General features: G+C 54.9%; 1 protein-coding gene across 2 annotated transcripts; it reads right to left on the bottom strand.

Moving 5' to 3' along the window:
* Positions 1-1,418: 1,418 nt before the first annotated feature.
* Positions 1,419-21,344, bottom strand: FBXL19 (F-box and leucine rich repeat protein 19). 2 transcript variants are annotated; one of them, XM_055409895.2, is made up of 11 exons: positions 21,021-21,344; positions 19,565-19,765; positions 18,065-18,208; positions 17,855-17,941; positions 17,549-17,767; positions 17,023-17,055; positions 15,250-15,761; positions 7,197-7,360; positions 6,935-7,096; positions 1,702-1,920; positions 1,419-1,597 (listed from the first exon to the last, which is right to left on the bottom strand). In XM_055409895.2, exons 2-11 carry the CDS (start codon positions 19,739-19,741, stop codon positions 1,419-1,421), a joined length of 1,896 nt encoding a protein of 631 aa, XP_055265870.1. In that variant the 5' UTR covers positions 19,742-19,765; positions 21,021-21,344. The 2 variants fall into 2 exon arrangements, with proteins under 2 accessions (XP_055265870.1, XP_055265869.1); XM_055409894.2 differs by having other exon boundaries at positions 16,894-17,055.
* Between the last annotated feature and the right edge of the window lie 2,008 nt (positions 21,345-23,352).

The raw sequence follows: 23,352 nt of genomic DNA on the forward strand, positions 1-23,352 counted from the left end.
CAGGACCCCCTCCCCTCCGGCCTTTGGTCCACCCAGTCCCTCCCCCCCAACCCGCGCACCTCCCTGTTACCTGAGGTATGTGGATATTCCCCCCTCCCCAACACGGTCCAGTCTGGCTCCCCAGGGAGACCCGGGCTGAGGGGCGGGACCTGGCCCCTGCCCCTCAAAGCCCCGCCCCCGCAGAGGAAGGGGCAGGGGAGGGCCAAGAGTCGTTACTAAGTTCCCATGGCAACTAAGAGGGGCCATTTCCAGCCTTAGCACTGGCTTTGGGAGGTGTCCATTGGCTGCTAATTCCATGGCAACCAGGAGTGGCAGTTCCCTGGGCAAATGGGATATAAGTTTCCATGACGATGAAAGAGTGGGAAGAGCCAAGCTGGAGGAATCCCATCTTCCCCATCACTGGGCTGGCCCACCACCCCCCACCCCCACCTCAAGGTCGGGGGGGTGGAGCTGCTCAATACAGTAAAGCAAGAGAGCCTGGGGTGGTCCAGTCCGAACTGGGTGGTCCACCAGTCCAGTCTCAGTCCAAGCTGGTGCCTTCCCCTTAAGCTCTGGCTCCCCCAGGTCCGAGGTTCCCCCGGTTCAAGTAACACTTCAGTACAGATGAATGTTCAAGTATAGAGCGGGGAGGCAGGTAGGGGGCTGGGGTACCCCTCACCACTCCCCAGGGCGCGCTGAACAGCGGGCAGGCCCGCGGGCCCCACTCCTCAAGATAGCTGCCATTGTCAGTGAGTTCAAGGAGTCAGGGTTGGGGAGAAGGAACTGAAATCCGGGTAGGGAGGAAGGAGAGGGGTGACCTCGAGGGGCTACTACCGCCCCCCCTGCACCTGCTCTTGCCCCCCGCCCCTCACTCAGCCCTGTTGCTTTCCCCTGGTTCCCCAAGTCCCCTCATCTCTGACACCTGGATCCCCAATTGCTCCTCTGATTTCCCTTTGTGGCCCCCCCACCCTACCCCCCCAACTCCAAGTATCTGGTCTTTGTTCCCTGAACCCCTGATGGTCTGCTCTCTGCCCGCCCCCCACCCCCCAGCCCATCCTCCACCTCCCCCAGCCCCCTGCTCCCAGCATCCTGTGTGCAGATACTCTCCCCATTCGCCCCCCCTCAAACTGCACCTCAACCCCCCTCCCACCAGCCCTTTGGCTCAGCGCCCCCCAGTACCTCTGACCCGCTTCCCCCAGGGGATGGACGATGAAGCAGGTGGAAGGGGTAGGGGATGGGAAGAAGAGACCCCCAGAGATATCAGTGCAGGGGGTAGAGAGTGGGGGAGGCTGGCTCGAGTCCCTGGGCAGGAACCCCAAGTCGTAAAACTCAGGAATCCCAAGTCATGAGGTGGGTGACCTGGCCTCCTGGCAGGGGTGACATGAAGGCCTGAGGTCCAGGCTCCTGATGAGTCCTGGGGGAGGGTGGGGGGCACCCAACTAGCTGTCCTTGAGAAGCAGCTTCTCTTCTGGGCAGCGGAAGGGGCCAGGGGGCCCGGCGGCTGCCAGCCGGGCACAAGCTTCCGGGGAGAGCTGGCGGCAGGAGCGCAGGTCGAGGCGGCGGAGGCGCGGGCAGCGGCGGAACAGCGGGAGGCAGTGGTCCGTGAGGCGGTGACAACCTGAGGGTGGGGCGATCGCAGCTGAGACCAGGTGAGCAGGGGCTCCGCCCGGACCCCAGGGCCCAGGAGGCTGGGAGGATGGAGAGATGAGGGACGGCGCCTACCGGCCAGATTGAGGTGTACCAGGGTCTCTCGGAGCGGGGAGGTGGGGGCCGTGAGAAGGTGGACACTGGGATCCCCCACGTGGGCGCAGTGGCTCAAGTCCAGGGCGCTCAGCTGGGGTGCATGGCGCAGCAGGAGCCGCAAGGAGGCGTCCGTCAGCTCCAGGCCGGCCAGGCGCAGCTCTGCTACCCCCTGCAGCCGCCCTCGGCTCTCCGTTTGCCCTGCGGTAGGCACAGAAGAGCTCACCACTGCGGGCCGCTCCCATCCCCACACCCGCTATGTCTCCACCCTCCTTCCTCACCACCCCCTGACCTGCTCCCACTCTAAGGGAACCTCGACTTGCGTTTTCTGCGTGGCTCCTGGCTTGCTCTTCTCCCCCAAACCCACACAAGCGGCCATCATTTCACCTGTCCACTGCTCACACTGCCTCCTCGGGGAGGCCTTCCACGATTACGCCATTCGGAACTCTTAACATTCCACGTACTTCTTCCCTGCACTTTCTCCTTTTTTACTCACTGAAGTATTTTTTTCTCTCCCACTAGAACAGCAGTCCCCAACCTTTTTTCGCACCAGGGGCTGGTTTCATGGAAGACAATTTTTCCACTGACAGGGCTGGGGGCGGGGGTGGGTGGGTGGGGGACCGTTCAAGTGGTAATGGGAGCGATGGGGAGCCATGGGGAGTGATATTGGGGGTTGGGGACCCTTGCACCAGAATGCCACTTCCAGGAAGGCAGGCATTTTTGCCTGTCTTGTTCTTGATCTATGCACAGGACCTGGGACATAGATGCCTGTCGATATGTCACTCATCCAACAAATGACATCCCCAACAGGACAGCCTCCTGTCCCAGCTCCTCACTTATCAAAAGACAGTGATTCTCACAGGGAGAAAGGGGGGCGGGGTGACAACTGGGAGATGGGGCGGCTTGACACAGATATACTACTGATACTATGTATCAAATATGTAAGATGGGAACCTACTGTATAGCTCATGGAAGACAGCGCTCTCTTGCTGCCTAAATGGGAAGGAAATCCCCCAAAAAAGGGATATATATTTGTATACATATAGCTGATTTACTTTGCTGTACAGCAGAAACACAACATTAAAGAGTAACTATACTCCGATAAAAATTAATTTAAAAAAAGAGCTGTTCTCAAATATATGAGACCACATCCCGCTTCTGCTGAAAACTCTCCAAGGGCACCTCACAGAAGTCTAATCTACTTGGGAGAACATTCGAGTTGCTACAAGGTCTCACTCTTGACTCAGCTCCAAATTCCTCTCCCTCCTTCAGAAACACTTGAGCCAAACTCCACAGGGGACCCTGCCCAAGGCCACCTGTGTTCAGTCCCCTGCCTGGCCAGGGTCCCTGGCTTTCCCGTCTGACCTCAGAGACTTCCCCTTCCTCCATCTCTGAGGTAGAAGAGCTCCCACCGTGGCTTCATCTCTGCCCCCAAAGCTTTCCTTTACATTGTATCTACCACGATCCTGCATTTCCATTTTTGTAACTATGCTTGAGCACGCACTGTAGGCCAGGCAGCGGCTAAGTGGCAGCCTGCCCCTAGCCCAGTGGCTCTCCAATTAGAGCGAGAGAAAGAAAAAAATGAGAGAGAGAGACAGACAGAGACTGACTTCTATATCTCCCTGGGCTGCTGGGTGAAACCAATCGCTGGCCCCGCCCCCAGGCAGTCTATCAAGTTCTTCTGGGAATTCCCTGGAGGTCCAGGTTAAGACTCGGTGCTTCTACTGCATGGGGCATAGGTTCAATCTCTGGGAAACTAAGATCCTGCATGCCACATGGCATGGTCAAAAAAAAATCCAGACAAAGGAAAAACCAAGTTCTCCAGCAACGCCGAGCTGCTGGTCCCGAGACCACACTTTAAGAACCACAGCCTCGGGAGACAAGTTTTCTGATCATCATTCCTGTTTACAGATGAAACACTCAGGCTTACATTCCCAAGCCAGCTACTCAAGATCACATGACTATGGATGAACAGAGCCAAGACACCAGGCCTTGTGACTCGGGAGTCCTAACTCTTAACCACAATGCTATCAGCTTTCCAGGTCCCGGCCTCACCCTGAAATAAATAAACTAGAACATACGACACCAAGTTAGGGAACTAGCCTGCACGAGTGTTTTATGGATCTGCAAAATGTCAACATTTTTCTTAATGACTGCTGCTACATAAGACGTGTGTGTTAGTCGCTCATTCCTGTCCAACCCCATGGGTTGTAACCTACCAGGCTGCCCTGTCCATGGAATTTTTCAGGCAAGAATACTGGAGAGGGTAGCCATTCCCTTCTCCAGGGGATCCTCCTGACTCAGGGATCAAACTCGGGTCTCCCACATTACGGGCAGATTCTTTACTACCTGAGCCACCAAGGATGCTACATAAAAGGCCATTTTTATAAAGAAATTTTGATATGGAGCTTTTCCCTGAAAAATAGTAAGATCTAGCATTACTGGGCTACCCCATTCACCCCACGACGATGCTGAAGCTGGGTGGCAAGGGGTACTCCCTAACATCCTGCACCAAGCTCACCACTTTTGTAACCTGCCAGGCCACCTCTGGGCACTTACTTGGCAAGCACTGAATTCTTTCCTTCTCTTTGAGGAGCTGAGAGCCTGGAGAGGGGAGATACCTGCTGATGCCCTCAACCTCAGGCCACAGCTAAAGGCCAACAGAGGGAAGCGGAGGAAAGAGAGGTCTCGTGTGGCTGGGGCAAGGCAAGTGGGCTCAAGGAGCATTTCACTGAGGTGGGCCTTCAGGGATTTATTTGAATGAGAAGGAATGGGGGAGGGAAGGGTAGCCAGGCAGAGAACAGCAGGGGCAGAAGCAAGCAAGTAAGAAAACTTGCAGTGTTGATCCAGGGACGCCACACGAGGACAGGAAGCCAAGGGGATAGAGGTGGGCGTACAGGACGTCCATGGTGCTCCAGCAGTTAAGCATCCGCCTGCTGATACAGGGGACATGGATTCGATCCCTGGTGCAGAAAGATCCCACATGCCAAGGAGCAACTGAGCCTGTGAGCCACTACTGAGCCCAAGCACCAAAACTACTGAAGCCCATGTGCCCTAGAGCCCCTGCTCTGCAACCAGAGAAGCCACCGCAATGAGAAGCCTGTGCATTGCAACAAAGGGTAGCTCCCGCTTGCTGCAAACAGAGAAAGCCCGAGTGAAGCCAACAAAAACCTAGTGTAGCCAAGGGGGAAAAAAAAAGTGGGTAGAGTCTCAAGGAGCATATTTGGCTTGGGGGGGCCTGGATGGCTCACCTTTGCGAGCTCCTGATAAAGGGGCTTAGACTGAAATCAATTCAAGCAGGAGAAGATGGAGTTGGTCTGAAGGGCAACCGGCACGTTCTCACCTCACGGAACACACTGTTCTCAACACTCAGTCCAGCTCCAGGAAGAGAGGGCCACGGGTGGGTGCTCAAATTTGGCCTGGCCTGTGTGACTTGCAGCTGTCACTCAAGCCCTCTGGGGCCTCACCCAGAAATCCTAGTTCCTTCTCTACTCCCCTTCCAAGACTGCTGTGAGGGGGATGGGGTGGTAAGAAGGGAGCCATGAAAGAGAACTACCAAAGCAAGGTGCTGGGGTGAATTGACAGTCCTTGACCTCATGGAGTTTAGGAACCTTGTAGGAGGAGACAGATTTTAACCAAACCATTTCACCACTGTACAGTGATATGCTAGGAGGGGACTGCTTTGTGGAAGAGGGACTCTCATCTCAATGGAGGAGGAGATCTTGGAGGGCTTCTAGGAGGAAGTGACATTGATGCTGAGGCCTAAAAAGCGATTGGGTATCAGGTGAAGGATGATAGAGCATTCTAGGCAAAGAGGAGTGGGCAAAGGCCCTGGGGCCGGAGGAAACGTGGCAAGGAGGCTGAGGTGGCTGAAATGTAAGGATAGCATAGGTCAGTGGGAGCCAGACCAGTGGCCTTATCGCTGTGGTAAAATACTGATCTGCATCCAAAGAGCACCATGGAAAACAGGAACGAGTGGAGAGCATGGGGTGACCTGGACAGACCTGATCTTCTGGGTGGTTACCCTGGCCTCACTATGGAGAACAGACTGGTGGGGACCAGAGAAAATGCTGAGTATTCCAGCTCCTGGCTAGAACTAGACAAAGAACCCCAGGCCTCAGCACTCCCACCTCACACCTCAATAGAACCCCCAAAGTGACCAGGTTGGTGCTTACCAGACCAGCCCCAGTTCCCAGCACCCCCTCTTTGCCAATATGGTTCCCAGTCCTTACAAAACTGCTTATTCCTTCACACTCCCTGGGAAAACCCTGTCTCTTTCAGGACTCAATTCAAATAGCACCTCCTTAAGGAGGGCTTTTCTCATCACCCTCCTTCCCCCCCATCCCCGCACCAACCACAGCCGTTACCACATCATGCCCTTCTATTCTGCATGACTGGGATTCACCAGGGTGGGGAATGGGGCTCACTCAGTTTGAGGTCTCCAAGGCCCTACCCAGGACCGGGCCCAGAGGCTATGTGCCATGAGGCTGACTTTACCTGGGGGCGGGGGCCAGGGCCTGAGCAGGGTGAAGAGATGGCTGGGGCTGAGTCAGGAAATGAAACCACCGCCTTCACACAACCGTGCAAGTCAGCTGGCTCCCTCATTTCTGCTCTGCTCCCTCAGAAAAGGCCTCATCCTTTCACTTCAGGGCAAGAGGATCCAGGGGCCAAGTCTACTGCTCAATCATATCTTTGCTGGGCCCACACATGAATTTTAAAAAGAATCCAAATTACGTGCCATCGTTTAAAAACCAGGATATTTCACAGAAGATCCTTTGTCTGGCTCTTCTTGACAAACAGAACTGACCAGCCACCCCAAGCCTGCATTCTTCCACAGCAGTCCCCCTGCTCCCCTGGGAGAAGTCTCCCCCAACAGTGCCCACCACACTTAAGAGATTTCGCTCACAATCCCCTGGCTTCTCCTAGAATTCTGTGTCATCCTCACACTGCATTTCATCCCCTAATTATCTTCCCCTCTGGAAGTCAGGGGCTACATCTTCCTTATCCCATCCCCTCAGCTCTGATCACGGGGCCCAGCACACAGCAGGAAAGTGAACGAATAAACATGGGCCAAGCAGGGCCTGTCTCCTCAACCTCACAAGCTCTATCCGTTCTTCAAACCCTTAAACACCCAGCAGGAGTCGGAAGAGACCGTGCAGGCCTCATCCCCCAGCCTGTCCAACCCCTCTTACAAAGTAGCCAAGAGAGGCCACACCTGGCTTGGTGTCTGGCGGAGGCAGCAGCAGCTCGCGGAGCTGGGAGTCTTTAACATCCTCGATCCAGCGGAGGTCCAGGAGCCGCAGGGCCGGCAGTGGGGCTGAGCCCAGGGCAGAGACAGAGAGCCAGGAGCAGCCAGAGAGCACCAGCTCCTGCAGGCCTGGGGGAGGGGAGAAGTCCCCGGAAACAGGTGCTAGGAGGGCTCCATCCCAGGTCTGTTCCCTTCCCTCACCCCGCCCCACCTCACCACCCGGCACTACCTTGCAGTCGGTTCAGAAGCCACATAAGCTGCTTCTTGGAGACACCTGTCCAGCTGAGGTCCAGGGCTCGAGGCTGGCGGCGAACCACACCACTAAGCATGGGCGGGGTCAGTGACTTCCTCCTGCTCAGGTCCATTCGAGGCCACAGACGCTTGTCGTAGCACCTGTTGGCCACAAGGGGGAGACAGAGACATCAGTCCTCCCTCAGCTCACAGCTTCAGGGAACCCACAATCCCCACCCTGGTTCACCCCAGCTCTCTCCTGGTCCATACCAAACAGCAGGGGTGGGCAGGAAGCCCCAGGACTCAGGCCAAGAACACTGGGTTTGGGGTTCAATTCTATCACTAATTGGATGTGAGATCTTTGGCAAGCCCATCCCTCTCCCTGGGCCTCAGGCCTTGTTTTTAACACAAAAGATGATGATCAACAGGTGGGCCTTGCCCACGAGGTGGTTATAAGATCAAATGGGGTTACTACAGTTAGTGGACCTTACACGGACTTCCCTGGTGATCCAGTGGTTAAGAATCTGCCTTCCAACGCAGGGGACATGGGTTTGATCCTTGGTTGGGGCACTAAGATCCCACATGCCATGAGGCAACTAACCCCATGTACTGCCACTAGAGAGCTGGCACGGAGCACCTGGATAAGCTGCGTGCTGCGACTACTGAGGCTGTGTGCTCTAGAGTCTGAGCATCACAACTAAAGAAGGCCTCGCCCTGCAATGAAGATCTAGCCCAGCCAAAAAAAAAAAAAGAAAATCTGTAGTGAGTGGGCCTAAAGCTTCCAAAGCATTGTGTCAAAGACACACACACTCTACACACTGTATTTGATGGAGACGCAAAGAGATCCAGCAGCAGCCCCCATCCTCTGCCTTGGGCTTCTCACCAGTTATGGTGGCTGTGGGTACTTCTCAACCTCTACTACGTGATCTCTACGTGATCCGCGTCTGCTCATCCTGAGGACCAGCTGCCCAGGGCTTGACTTACTAGTCTGTGATTACTGTGAGCCTCCAGCCAGAATGGAGACTTCACAAAGGCAGCCCTGGCTTCTTCCCCTCCGCACCCCCCAGTGCCCAGCACTGGGCCAGGTGCATAGGTTACCTGCTGTACATCTGTTGCATGAATGGGTGATGCCAAGCCGAGTGTGAACCACCCAAAGCTCCCACGGAGCACCCCCACCACACATTTCATTTAGGGCTTCCCAGTGATTCACTCAATGTTTATGGAAGGCCTAGTAGGTCCCAGGTGTTGAAACTACAAAGATGAATGAGGCCTGCATAAAGTGAAACGGGCTGGTCTCCAGCAACTCTGACAGCCTGGATGAGACCAGCATGCAGGGAACTGGAGAAGGGCTTCCCAAACTGACGTTACCAGGGAACCCTTCCCCATCTCTGCCAAAGTCATCTACTAATACACTGTAGTATTGGGTTGGCCAAAAAGTTCATTCTGGTTTCCCCGCACCCGTAAGCTGTTATGGAAAATCGAACAAATTTTTTTTTGGCCAACCCCATACACTAAAGTTCCTCGAGATGCAGTTTGAAAAGTTTCTTTCAGGACAGTAGTTCAAAGCCATGTCAGAAAGTTCCCACTGGGCGAGATGAACTGTATCAGAAGCAGCAGGGGTGGGGAGGGGAACCAGGAAGCTGTCTCTTATCTCTCTCCCAGCCCCGCTTCTGGAGGCTTTCCCATCAGGAAGCCCTGGGCTGGGGCAGAGATGCCCAAACTCCTGTCATTCAGTATCCACTTATCTGCAGAACGTAAATTTAAATCCATTCTTAAAACCAGTATTTGCACTGAAAAACAGTATTGTTTCACATACATATGTTACACTTAGACATAAACATCATAAAACAGACCAGGATTATTAAATTCTAGCTAGGTGTTAGCAATGGCAAGCCACTCCAGTACTATTGCCTAGAAAATCCCATGGATGGAGGAGCCTGATAGGCTGCAGTCCGTGGGGTCGCTAAGGGTCGGACATGACTGAGCGATTTCACTTTCACTTTTCACTTTCACACATTGGAGAAGGAAATGGCAACCCACTCCAGTGTTCTTGCCTGGAGAATCCCAGGGATGGGGGAGCCTGGTGGGCTTCCGTCTATGGGGTCGCACAGAGTCGGACACGACTGAAGTGACTTAGCAGCAGCAGCAGCAGCTAGGTGTTACTATGGCTTTTGGCTGCCATCTAAAGACTATTTTTATTAAACAGGGAGATAAGTATTAGGAAGGTTGTCAACTGTTAAAGAATCCGCTGGCCAATGCAGGAGATGTATGAGACACAGGTTTGATGCCTGGGTCAGGAAGATGCCCTGGAGGAGGAAATGGCAACCCACTCCAGTATTCTTGCCTGGAGAATCCCATGGACCTTCCACTCAGTGAAATCACGTTCCATCCAAAATTTCTCTCTGCTGACTCTGACCCAGTCCTGAGTTCCAGTTCAACTGTCACCACCAACTTGAAGCCCTTCTGGATCTTACTTGGCTAGTAGGGAACCCTTCCCCCCCGGGGGCACACACAGGCCACCAGCTGTATCTGTATACTGCAATCCACAAGAGCCAGACCAAACCACCTGCTTACCAACAGGCACCTGCTATCTGGTGCCAACCCATTTTGGCACATGTTTGTCTTTGATGGAATTGCCAACCAATCCAGATCCCTCAGGGCTCAGCTCCAGTGCTTCCTCTTCCAGGAAGTCTCTCCTGATTTTTCTTGGCTGCAGTTAACTAGTCCCTTTGCCCTTGGATGACCAGAACACTGGGTTTAAATCTCAGAGCGGCAGCTAACAGTCACCGAGGGCCGCCTACTGATACTAAGTGTCGAGACACCAAACGGTGAGGAAACGGGGGAGGCAGCCGAGTCTTACAGTAACTGGGACAAGGGACATGATAAGAACCGGTGAGAAACTGGGACGGGGAGGTTCCCGGGGAGGCAATGCCAGATCTGAGACTTGAAGGAAGGCAACAGTTGGGGCTTCCCTAGCAGTCCAGTGGTTAGGACTGCGCTTTCACTGCAGAGGGCACAGGTTTGATACCTGGTCAGGGAACTAAGATCCTGCATGCTGCAGAGCAGTAGTTAATTCTATCGAGGGGAGGAGGAAGAAGATTTGAGTTCAGCTAAGGAAGAACCAGTGTCCTGGCCAAGAACACAGAAAAAAAAAAAAAAAACAGGAGAGCTCTGAGAACCTTAGGCAGTAGGAACAAAAGGCGATTCATCATCTCACCTGAACAATGAGGATGACGAAGATGATGACTCCAGCATGAATACCTCATGTTCACCCATGAAAACCCATGCTCACCCAGGGTTTACTATGATCTACGCATTACACACGTAACCTCACAACAGCCCTAGAAGGTGAATACTATAATCACCATCTCCTTTTGAGAGGTCAGGAAAATGAGGTCCAGGGAGGTTAGGAGACTGATTTCAAGGTCCCACTTCGATTACATGGTAGCAGAGCCAGGTGGCAGAGCAAGCTGGTCTGGATCGAGAGCTCCAACATGGAGAAGAGGCAGGGGTGAGGCTACGGAGGAGGGCCAGCCCAGGGAGGCTGGCATGCCAGGCTGGATTAACATGCGCACAGAGCTCCGAGGCGCGGAATGTGAGCAGTGGGGATTGAAGCCCCAGCTCTGCCGCCTCTGTGCTCGGAGTGACCTTAGGCAGTCACTTGCTCTCTCTGGGCCTTCATTTTCCAAACCATAAAATGGCATAAAAGCAGCACTGATTTCACAGGTTTGCTGCAAAAATGAAGGGAGAGTAAATTAACTCTAGTTTCATTTTTTTAAAACAGTGATTTAAAATAATTAAACGAAAGATGTTTAAAAAAAAAGGGAGACACGATGCAGAGGAAGTGTTTAGTGCAATCACTGTTCTTGTCCAAATGTCCAACAGGACCATGGAAGTTTATGGTGAGGGTGACAGGGGGCCATAGACAGGTTCTTCCTAGACTAGTGTATGCGTGCTTAGTCACGAAGTTGTGTCTGACTCTTTGCGACCCTATGAACCAGGTTCTTCTGTCCATGGAATTTTCCAGGGAAGAATACTGGAGCAGGCTGCCATTTCCTTCTCCTGGGGATCTTCCTGATCTAGGGAATCGAACCCACATCTCCTGCACTGGTAGGCACATTCTTTACCACTGAGTCACCTGGGAAGCCCTCTTCCTAGACTAGAGAATGACACTTAGGTAAGAGATTGAAAGAAGGCCAAGGCCAAGGCATCCATCCATCACCCAGGGGAGGCTGAGCCTGATGGCCAAATGCCCCACCCCACTCCCTTCCCTCTTGACTCCAAACACACCTGACCAACTCAGCCCACCTCCAAAGTTGAGTCCAAAACCTCCCAGAGTCTCCCTCTTGCAGAGGCCCCAGAGGGGCTCTTGCAGAGCTAGACCAGCCAAAACTGCTACCTGTAAGGACTTCACAGCTTCCCAGGCTCCAACCCAAGCCACTTCTTCCTTATCAGCTCTCTGGGCTCCTTGCTTGCACTGAGGTCCTTCCATCCATCCATCAGTGTTTAGTCCCAAGTCCAGTTGCCTTGACCAGGAAGTGTAGTCCCTTCTTTGCTCATTTCCAGCAAAGTCTCCACCCTCTTCCCTGGGACTCTGCAACTCCCCTAGGCCTCTCCTCCCCCACCATCCTCCCCTGACCTGGGCAGATCACTGTGCCTCCCATTTCCAAGAGAAGATGGAAGCCATCCTATGGGAAAGCCTGCAACTTCCTGCTCTCCCACCTATAAATTTCTATCCAGCTCCACCATCGCTGCCTCTTTTTCACACTCCATCTTGATTTCCTCACTTTCATACATTTGACAAGTGTTTTTTCAGGACCTCCTATATGCCGGGTATCCTTGAAACCAGGGACATGGCAGAGAACAAACAGATCAAGTCCAACCTCAATTCCAGGCGACCTGGCTCCAGTGCCCTCACCCCCACACAGCACAGCATAAGGTAGCCAGGCCTCCTTGCAGCAAAGTCCAACTGACACTTCTGGTCCTTGGTCTCCCGTGACCTCTCACCAACCCAACCCTGTTCTCTCCTCAATCTCCCCTTCGGGACACACTCCGTTCCCAATCCATCCCCTCCAAGTCTCTTGCTGTTCTTTCTCTAACTCACAAGTGCTGACAATCTTGATTTCTGCCCTCTTCCTTGAAGTTGCTATCTATAGGTTAAAAACTCCCGAACTTGGATCTTGCTTTTTAGCAACAGACCTGTACCTCCAGGTGCTCTCCTGTTAGTTCCTGATGGGCCCAAAGGCCTTTCAGACCAAACCTGGCAAATGTGAGCACTTGGCTTGACCCGGGAACCTGCCTCTGCTAAGTATTCCCAAGCCTGTGCCATGATCTTGCTGTCCATCCAGGCTCATGGACCAGAAACCCAGTTGCATGACACCCTACTGCCTCCACATCCATTTAGTCACCAAACCCAAGTCAGCCTGCTTCCTAAGAAGTTCTCAACTCCAGCCTCTCCTCTTCATCCCCACAGGCCCTGCCTCTGTGCCCAGGTTGACAGAGCCTCTGGACTAGTCCCACTGTGGCCCCCTCAGGCCCTACCCTCATTCTGCTCATCCAAAACCACCATTCTGTTGAGCATTTAGCACCCTTTACCGATTGTGCTAAGTATTTTCCAAGAATCACCTCATTTCATCCCTACTAAGTATTGACATGAACCCAGACTACAGATAAGAAAACTGAGGCCCTGATAGGTATAGCAATCCACCCATGGCCACTCATCCAAGAAGTACAGGAGTCACAGGTGAGAAACCCATGGGGACTAGACTCCTAGGCCCAAGCAGAAAACCACCATCCAGTCCAGCTTCTAGGCTTCGTTCACCTGCCGTCACGAGTCTTCCTTTGAGACAGAAACTGGGTCTTCATCAGTTCTGGGTCCCATGTACCAAGCACAAGGCTGGCCCTGACCAAGAGGCCTTGGCAAATGTTTCTCCAGTGACTACTAGAGGTGGAGGAGGTGATCCCAGCAACTGCTGTAACTACTTGTTTCTATTATGTTGCAGGTTGACTGAAAACTCTTCAAGGGCACAGCTCTGAGCTCCCAGAATGTTACAAGTCTGTGCTTTCAGTAAATATTTGTAGCTGAACCAGTGATAATGAGCTGCTGAGGTACTAAGATGTTTCCATTTCCTAGGTGCTGTCCTCAATTCTTTATTGTATCAGCTCACAAAAACACTCATGAAGCAAATGCCTTGGTTCCTGTTTTAACAGATGGAGAAACTGATGCACAGAGAAGGAACTAGCCTGAGAGCACACAGCTCAGCAGAGCAAGATTCGACTCTGAAGGACTTTTCCTGGGGGTCGAGGTTCAAACCCTGGTCAGAGAACTAGATCCCACATGCCCCAGATAAGAGCTCACAACTAAAATCTGGCGAAGCCAAACAAACAAACAAAAGCATTAAAAAAAAAAAAAAAAGATTCAACTATGGGTAATTTATCTCCAGAGCCTGCCTTCCCCTCCTCGTACCTCTGCAGCCTCCACAGACCAGCAAGTGTGAACAAGTACACTGGAATCCTAAGGAAAAGGACTGGGGTTTAAGGTCAGCCACTGATGGCACTGTGACTTCAAGTGTCCCTCACGACCTCCCCTCACAGGGCTGTTAGTATGCGGAACATATCAACTACTGTGTGGACATCCCAACAGGATGCCTGGACCACAGGAAGGGTCTGGGAAAAAACCTGGATTCATTCACTTAATAAAATGTGTTTTGAGCACCTACATTACCCTTTGGGCTTCCTTGGTAGCTCAGACAGGAAAGAATCTGCCTGCAATCTGAGACACGGGGGTTCAGTCACTGGGTTGGGAAGATCCCCTGGAGAATGAAATGGCAACCCACTCCAATTTTCTTGCCTGGAGAATTCTATGGACAGGAGCCTGGCGGGCTATAGTCCATCGGATTAGCAAAGAGTCGGACACAACTGAGCGACTAACACACATTCCTTTTTGTCCTGTGCTGAGAACATGAAGGTAAAACAGATACGGTATTTGCCCCAAATACTTACCTGGGAGCATGAAGACGAATGAAGGCTTGTCAACATGCAGAAAGCCTCTGTGTGCTCTTCTGGGGTGTGGGGGGAGTGTTGGAAGAGTTTAGTGGAGAGATGGGGGTGGGGATTGTCAGGGACAGGACCGAAGAGTAAGATGATCAGGAGTTGGAGAGGCTGACCCACATTCCTATAGAAACAAGACTCAGGAAGCAGTGGGGAGATGGGAGGAGGGTAAGTGGAGCAGGGGCTGCTCAGCAAAGGGCTTTCTGCTTTTTTGGTTGTGCCACATGGCTTGCAGAATCTTAGTTCCCCAACCAGGGATTGAACTCATGCCCTCTGCAGTGAGAAGTGAGGAAGCCCCATAAAGGGCTTCCTTAGGTGTGCATGCATGTGTGCTCAGTCGCTTCAGTCGTGTCCCACTCTCTGTGACCCCAGACTGTAGCCCACCAGGCTCCTCCATCCATGGGATTCTCCGGGCAAGAATACTGGAGTGGGTAGCCACGCCCTCTTCCAGGGGATCTTCCCCATCCAGGGATCTAACTTGAGTCTCCTTAGGCTCCTGCCCTGGCAGGCAGATTCTTTACTGCTGAGCCACCTGGGAAGCCCCTTCTTATGCGTTAGTGGGATCAGTAATGAGACTGTCCTCAGAGGAGACAGGTAAAAAGCAAGTGAGAGGATGTGGGTACCGCAGTCAGCACTACACTTGGCACATATTGAACACTCGTAAGTAACAATTTTAAGGAGAAAGGTTCTGGAGCGAGAAGGACTAGGTTCAAATTCCTGGTTCTACCGTTTCCTCTCCACATGACCTTGACCTCAGCTTCCTCTGAAGAGGAGGATAACAATACCCATCTCGCAGAGTTGTTGTGAGGGTTCAGTGAGCAAATAAATCACAAGCAGCCTGCGCACAGTCAATACAGAAGTACCAACTACAGTATGTGCATCCTACAGAAGCATCATCAGTGCAAGCACCCGGCCCAGACAGGCTCAGGGACCTGCTGCAGGTCACCCAGCAACCGAGGAGTATGTGAGCAATGGAACCCAGGCCTGTCCAGGCCACTCACCAGCGGCTCCAAGTCCGGCACACTCGCATGCAAATGCATAGCTCTCGGGGCCCAAGGTGCTGGAAGACACGAAGCCAGGCGGCGCGGGGCAGGGGGTGGTCGGATCCAGCAGCCAAAGGCAGCGTGTCGGGCTCCGGGCTTCGAGGCGGGGGCCGCACCACGTGCCGCTCCAGCTGCGGGGGCCGGGGCGGGGGCGCGGGGCCCAGGGGCCAGCTGAGGAGGGGCCCCCCACTGCCAGGGCGCACAGCCCGCCGCCCCCCGCGGTTCTCCTTCTCGCCCGAGCTGCCCCGGGCTGGCCGTCGCCCATTCCGGGCCTCTCCAGGAGCCTCATCCTCACTCAGCGATGTGCCTGACGAGTCGGAGTCCGAGTCGGAGTCCGAGGAGGAGGAGGATGTGTCGGGCACCCGCTCCAGCAGCTGGCACATCCGCTTGAAGCGCTCGAGCTTCTCCCGCTGGGGTGACGGGGAAGGCACCGCCGGGCCCTCAGCAGAGGCCAAAGGCGGCTTTGGTTTCTGCAGGGAGAGATGGAAGCTGTTCTAGGGCCTGGCACCTGCCTTCCCACCCCCCGACCCCCAAGGAGTCACGGGGGGGATGAATAGCTGGAGGGACGGTCCCGAGTTCCTGCCCTGGGGGGCCTCAGTCAAGTTATGCCCCTCTCTGGACTTATCACTTTCCTTATCTGTCACAGGAAGGTGCTGATGCAAAGAATTCAAAGACTTATGTGTCTCGACAGCTTATGAGTTTCCCAAAGCAGTGAGGTGTGGAGAACAGTTACAGATCTAGTTTTGCATATTGACCTGGCTATCAATTTTCTCTGTGACCTTGGGAAGCCCCTTTCTCATCATCTACAACACAGAAAGCTGGACCAAACAACTTCCAGCGTCTCTGCAATGAGATGAGAGTAACAAGGATCATCCAGCCCTGGGCGGAGCCTCCCACCCTCGCTGACTCATGACATCCTCACAGCTCCGGGATGCAGTGGCAACTTGGGCCACTCTTTCCAGATATGAGGAAACATAGGCTCTGAAAGATTATGGAACTTGCCCAAGGTGACAAACTGACAAATGGCAGAAGAAGAATTTGAACGCAGTCAAGCAGACTCTGGCATTTGATGTGTTAGTGCAAAGTGACAGCTAAATGCGAGCTTTGCTGTGTGACCTTGGACAAGTCTTCAAACCTCTCTGGGCCTTACTTCCCTCAAATCTACTTACATTGCAGTTTACAAAACTCATTTAATGTCATTAAACAGCTTTGTGGCATAGACCAGGTAAAGGAAGTGGTATCATTTCTATTTCACTGACGAGGAAACTCAAGCCCAGAGCAGCTGATAAGTCGCCAAGACCAATCAGCAAGTCAATAGTTGAACAGGGATTTGAACTCAGTTCTTTCCCCTTAAAGGTTTGGAAAGATGAGGCAAATGGGTCAAATGATACCCCAAGGTTTCCTGGCAAGTCCAGGGCTCTTGTGACCTGGCCCCAACCCACTCTTCCCCTCTACTCTTCCCAGGGGCCCAACTGCCTGCCCATTGTGGCCAAGTGGAGCTGGGTTAGGACAAGGTAGGCAGGAAAGGACAGATTTCTGTCTCCAGGATAGAGGGTGGGGCAAAGGAAAGTGGGAAGGGGAGGGAGGAGGTCCCCGGCACACCTCCCAGTTCTCGGGAGGGAGCCCAGGGTGGCAGGACGAGAAAGCCTGGCTCGGATTCAGAACCCTGGGGGGCAGAAGGCCGGGGCCGCCTGGGTCCGATCCTCGGAGGAGGCAGGCGTCTCCACCCACCTTCTTCAGGTGCCTCTCTCGGCCTCCTTTCACCTACCAGGGCAAGAAGGAGACAGGGGGCAAGGGAGAAACGCCATTAGCCCCTGGTTGTCCACAAAACTAAGATCTATGCTCGCCTCTTAAGACTACAAATCCCAGAAGCCCCCACCTCAGGGAGAACTCTGAGCATGCTCATCGGGTAACCAGTGTCTTGGCTCACTGAGCATGCTCTCATCTCCTCTTTCTTCCCCCTCAGGCCCTTTCCAGCCCCTCCTTCCTCCTCTGCAGCAGCTAATTTGAGCATGCTCTCTCCCTCCTCCCTAAAGCACCCAAAGCTTCCCAGTCCAGCGCCAGTAGCTTCTCACCTGTACCTGTCCTCCACACTGAACATGCGCCATCCTCCCACCTGAAACTCTGAACTACATCTGCCAACAACCCCTGGGGGAAACCCATGAAGCTGCATGTCCCAGGTTCCCCCCAAAAGAAACAGGACTACAGCTCCCCAAATCCCTTAGGCTGGATCGAGTGAGCATGCTCTCTGGCTCACCTTTTTCCTTGGGGTAGGGGGCTCATTCCCTGCCTCCCTCTCCTTTCTTTTGGGGGGCCCAGGAACGTCCTCTGGGGGGGGCCCAGCAGGTAAGGGACCTTTGCGCCTGGGTGGAGGTGGTGGAAGTGGCGGCTCCTCCGTCAGCTTCCATCCACTCCCCAGGCTGGCACCCTCCTCGCCGTTGTCAGCCCTGCGGCGGCCTGGTCCCTCACCTGAATCCTGGGGAGATGAAAGCTGGGGGTGAGGTTCTGCACCAACCCCCGACCTCCTGCCTACCCAGAGCCTGGCACCCACCCAAGCCTCTACCTTGCTGGTCCGGCCTTCCTGGGTGCAGCGAGGGCACTCCCAGCAGTTGGGGATCTCTGCATTGATGACACCCTCAGCCTTCCCCATCTGCAGACAGAGGCAGGGAGTGGATGTCAGGTGTCAAAAAACTCAAGAGGCATCCTACCCCAGCTCCTTACTCCCCGACAGTCCGAGCCCCACCCCGGCCTCCAGGGTCGCCAGGACCATCACCTTCAGGCAGCCAGGGTGGACGATCTCGTTGCAGATTGTACACTCCATGAGGCTCAAACCAAATTTCTCTTCCTCTCCCTCCACTGTGTCCTCCTTCCCAGCCTCCCCACATAAGAGGCATACAGCTGTGTGTGGGAGCACGGGCTGTCGGGAGAAAGGGGTTGTCAGGGACCCCAAAAGCAAGCCACAGGAGAAAGACCGTTCTTTCTGGGGACCCTGGCAAGCTGTTAGATAAGGTTTAGAACCCAGGGGGGCAAGCTGGGTCAAATCCTGAATTTGGTCCTTTTTGGCAGTATGACCTTGAATTGATTTTATGCCCTTATGTCTCAGTTTCTCCATCTGTCAAATGGGGCTAGGAAGTTTTTCCTTGCAGGACTGTCATAAAAATGAGGTAATGCAGAAAAGGTAATTGATACACAATTGTTACTGTTGATGGCTGCATCTGCATCCAGGGCCTGGGTGACCTGATGTAGCTGGCTTTGGGAAAGGAGAGAAGACTATAGGCCAAGGTGACAGTAATACTCAGAGAGAGCTGGAGGGAACATGGCAAGAGCTTGGGGTGAGTCTGAGTATGCTCAATGAGCCATACGGGGGTTGCCCAGGACCCCACAATGAACCTGGTTTTGGCAAGACACTGGGAACACTAAGGGCAGTTGGCTGATCTTAGGGAAGGGAGAGCAGCTCTCAGACAATATGACTTTAGGAAAAAGATCGGGGTAATACTGAGTCATATCAAGAAGGTTGTGAGGCAGGCTCAGGGAAGCAGCAGGTGGGGAAGGAGAAAAGTGAGGCAAGGGTCAGGGGACAAAGGAAAAACAGGGAGGGGCTGTGGGGCAAAGAGACCAACCAGGAAAGGGTGACTGCAGGGAAAAAGGGAGGTGGTGGCACAAGGGGAACACAGGACGCAGCTGATCCTACGGCTACTGGGAAAGGACCACTCTTGGGAGCCCTGGGGAGCACTAAGGATGAGGAAGGCGGGCACAACCCCACAGTTCTTGGATACCTACTGTGTGCTGTGCCTGGCAGCAGGTACATTCTTATCCATGCTGTTTGACCTTTACAACTCAGCAAAGGAAACATTTCACAGAGGAGGTACCTTGAGGGTCACAGTGATTTGCTCAAGGTCACACAGTGGGTAAGACTAGCTTCAAATCCGAGACCACTCTCACAGGTAAAAAGGAGGCCAAAGAAGGCAAAGACCCATTCCTGGCTCCGGGAAGGGGTCCAAGGGGACCCGAGCTTTCTGTGGGTCTCTGCCTCTGAAAGCTGGGAAAGAGCTGAAGGTAGGGAGTGGGAGGGATTCTTCTGTGTACCCTAACATTGGCCCCAGCTTGAAGCTGAGGACAGAAATGGGCCTGGAGGATGAGAACCAGCCAGTGAATGAATGAGCGAACCTATGCCAACTTTACAGGACCCTCGATGGAGTCACCCCCAGCCCCCCAGATAGGTGCTGAGGTCAGCTGGGGAAGGGTGCCCCCCTGCAGCGGGGGCAGAACTCACGGCAGTGCACTGCCGCAGCAGGCACGACTGCTTCATGCGCCCGGGCCCCCCGAACTTCTTCATGTCTCGGCAGAAGTGGCAGTCCCCGCACTCAGTTCGCACACAGGCCCGGCAGCGGCGGCAGCGGGTTCGGCGTCGGCGCGCTCCGGCCCCCGGCCCCCGGCTGCTCGACGACATTGGGGGCGTCAGCAACGCCGAGGGCTGTGGGTGGAGGGTGGCAAGGTCAGGAGGGCCCACAGGGACCCTGGCCGGCAGGACTCCTGGCAGCTTTTCCCCCACTCCTAGGCAGCCAGAGCTTGGCTTCCTACCCAAGGAGACAAGGAACAAGTAGGTGCCCCTCCTGCGGGGGATCAGGGGAACCCCACTCCCTCTAGGCAAGGCCACCCTCTTCCTGAAGCAGCTCACTTGGCTCCTCTGGGAGCCCTGAGAACTAGCTTCCTGACCTCACTCCTACTCTAACACTTCTTCCATACTCCCGCGGCCGACCCAGGGAGGACGAAGGGACACCGAGAGGGACAAGGGCCTTTCCACGGACACTCCACGGACATCCTTGTCTGTGGAGTCACCTGAGACAGGTCCCAACTCTTCCCCTGTTCTCCAAATGTGCTCCATCCCCGGCTCTCCCCAAGCTGAAACACCCCAAATTTACCTCCCAGATCCAACTCCCAGACCTCTCTCTTTTCTCTTAGAAGCTGCTAACTCCCAACTCCTCTTCCCCTAAAGCCTAGATTTCCTCCTCAGATTCAATGGGAACCTGCTCACCCAATCTAACCCCGAAAGATGCACCGCGTTGCCCAACTTTCCAGCGCTCACAGACCTTCTTTGAGACGCTGCTTCAGAACCCCTCTGTCGCCCCAAACTTCAACTCTGTTTCCCACAGAGCTCCCTCTGCTCCAACACAGCCTCCTTATGGGTCTCTCAGGTCAAGCTGGGCAATCTCCCAGATTCCCTGGGATTCTAGAATCTAGCCTGACATCTCCACAGAACTCAAGATGGGCTCATGTGCACCACCCCCCGCCTCCCAGCTTCCCAAGCTGCTTTCCATCCCTAATTGTCTGGAATCCCTTGGGCTCCTCTTCCCAGGCAAACCAGATCCTCCAAGATCCCACACAGATTCAGCAGGATTGGAGAGTCTCTTCATATCCAGAGTCTTACCCCAGCTTCCCCCTTTCCAGACCCATCCATGGGGGGAAAGGAGCGCTCCAGCGCTCCAGGGGAGGGGCCGTGGAGGGCTGCAACTGCAGGCGGGGATGGGGGTCTGCAAGGGGAAGCAAGGGCTACGAAGGAAGGCCAGTTCTCCACGATTGAGAGCTAACAGGAAAGAGGGCTGGAGATGAGGAGTTGGAGCAAAGAGGGGGAGGCTGGGGGCGGGCAAGGTAGAGAGAGGCCGGGCTGAGGATGAATGGGACTGGGAGCTGCCCAGGTCTGGGGGTGAGGAGGAGCCGCATGAACCCACCTCACACGTGTCCCGGGAGCCATCTCTCCCTTCTCGGCAGCTCCCGGCGGGTCGGCGGCCATCGGCGGCGGGGGGGCCGGGCGGCGCGGGGCGCGGAACGCTCAGAACGCCGGGGTCCACGGCCCCCCGAGGGCGCTCGGCCCCTCCCTCCGGCGGAGGCCGGGACGGCGGCGAGTGCAGATGGGGGGCGCCGGGGGCGAGGCCCTCCCACGGGCTGCGGCGCGGCCCTTCCAGGGGGAGGTCCTGCTCTGGGGGGCTCAGTCCCTCAGCCCCCCCAGGCCAACGGGGGCTCCTCGGGCGCAGGGTGCACAGCTTCTGCCCGGGCCCCACTCAGTCCGGGGGTCCGAGTCCCAGCTCCCCTCCCCCCACCCCACCCCGCCTCTCCCCAGCGCCCCCGGCCCTTTAACTGGCCCCTTCCCGATGCCCACTGCCCAGGGGTCCAGGGTCAGGCCTGGGACCCCCACCGTTTTCGGGATTCAAGCCCCGCCCACCGCCGGTTCCCGGGGAGGGGGGGGTCCCTGTAACCTTCCCCCCTCCCCTGGGCCTGCCCCTGGTCTGCGGCCCCCTGCGCTACCGCTACGGGGCGAGCAGAGGGGGGTGAAGGAAGCTGCTGGGCCCCGCCCCCCCAGCCTGCGCGCGCCCCCGCCCTCTCCCCCTCCCCCCAGCGCGCGACCCTCGGGAGATAGAGATTTAAATAAAATTTGAATAAATCCCCTTCCTCAAGCTGAAGGATGGAAGGAAAGGATAGAAGGGCACAGGAAAAGGGGGAGGGGGCAATAGGCGTGCCTCAGCCCCCCTGGTCCCCCGGCCCCGCGCTGCTTCGGCCCGGGGCCCTGGCCGCCTCTCTCATCCCTCCTGAGCTCCTTCCTCCTTCCTCCTCTCTTCCCCCTCCCCTCCCCTCCCCTCCCTCCTTCTTCCCTCCTCCTCCTCCTCTTTACTCCCTCCTTCTCCCAGAGGAACCCCGCCCCCTGCCCTCTCCTTCCCCCACCACCTCCACTTTTCAGGACTAACATGCGCAGGGCACGACGGACGTAGTAGTCCTGACGACCCGGGTACTACCATAGGATCAATGGGAAGCTGGGGTCAGCGAGAACTACAAAAAAGATGGCGGAGGACGTGCCCACCCGGGAGTGGAGGATGCCGGGAATTATAGTCCGGTTGCCCCAAGGCTCAGGGTTGCAGAGCCTAGAGGCGTGGGAACGATGACTACAAACAAGATGGCCTTCTACGCCGGCCCGACCTCCTTCCCAGGCACTCACACGCCCTCCTGTCCACAACCCTCCGCGTCTGTGGTACCTGACGGGAGTCGCAGTCCATCTGCTGCCTTCCCGCTGCCATTTCTACTCTTCAGGAACAATGGAAAGGTGAAAAGGAACAAGGACTACAAACAAGATGGTGGAAGAGGGGCGGACACCTGACTAGTAGTCCATCTTACGAGGTGCGATGGGAATAGTAGTTTCCTAGCCTTCTAGAGTTCCTTAAGAATGGTAGCACCAAGAGGATAAGGAGACTACCATAAAAATGGCAGGCAACCTATTTCTCGCGATCGCCTCACTCTACCACCTTGGCACTTCGCCCGCCTGTAATATCGAAATTCCCCTCCTGTTGGCGCAAAGCTTGACGGGAGTTGCAGTCTTCCCGGCTCCCTTCTATTATCTTCGATCAGACAATGGAAGGGGAAAGGGGCGGGGTCTACCAGCAAAGATGGCCGCTGGAGGAAAGGGGAGACAGTGACCTGGGACTTGTAGTTCATTCGCTAAGGCTACTCCTTGTGGAAACAGGAGAAAGGACTACAATAAGGATGGCGGCCTAGCGCATCCTCTGCGCCAGTGCCTGCTGGGGGATGTAGTCCCTTCCTTAGCTCAACAGAGAAAGGACGTGGGCTGTTGAAATGTGCATCACCGCCCACAGTCCAAATTGAGAGCGGACGGAAACGGAGAGTCTCTTTGCTTCTCTCCTCGCCACCCGCTTCTGACGACCTTCTCGGAAATGCAGTTTCATGCCTTCACTCGCTAGTGGAGGGGAAGAATTTCTGTTGCCAGTGGGGATCAATGCGGGTAAAGGAGAAAAGACGTACGAGAGATACAGGAATCTATAATATCCGCCTCCCCACCCCCGTGTGGCGAGGACTTCATCTTTCAGGGGAAGGCTCTTAACTGTCAGGCTGTTGTCCCTTGGAAAGCTTCGGCGCCTCACACCTGATGCTTGTTCCCCCGAATCTCAGAGAATCAGTAGCTTCCTAATCGGGAGAGCCCCAAGGAAAAGGCTCTGGAGTTATACAAAATCCCCACCTGTCCTTGGGAAGTCACCAAACCGCGATTTTTCTCATCTG

This window comes from Moschus berezovskii, chromosome 27, assembly GCF_049115385.1.
Source record: "Moschus berezovskii isolate FMDL1 chromosome 27, NW_MosBer_1.0, whole genome shotgun sequence".
NCBI lineage: Eukaryota > Metazoa > Chordata > Mammalia > Artiodactyla > Moschidae > Moschus > Moschus berezovskii.

Bases quoted from the DNA above. Each gene is read 5' to 3' on its own strand.
- FBXL19 (XM_055409894.2), bottom strand. From the start codon at position 19,741: ATGTCGTCGAGCAGCCGGGGGCCGGGGGCCGGAGCGCGCCGACGCCGA. The intron at 17,056-17,548 runs GTGAGCCAGAGA...TTGCCCTGGTAG, and splicing joins CCCCTACCCCAAGGAAAAAG to GTGAAAGGAGGCCGAGAGAG. The intron at 7,361-15,249 runs GTGAGTGGCCTG...TGTGGCCAACAG, and splicing joins TGCCGGACTTGGAGCCGCTG to GTGCTACGACAAGCGTCTGT.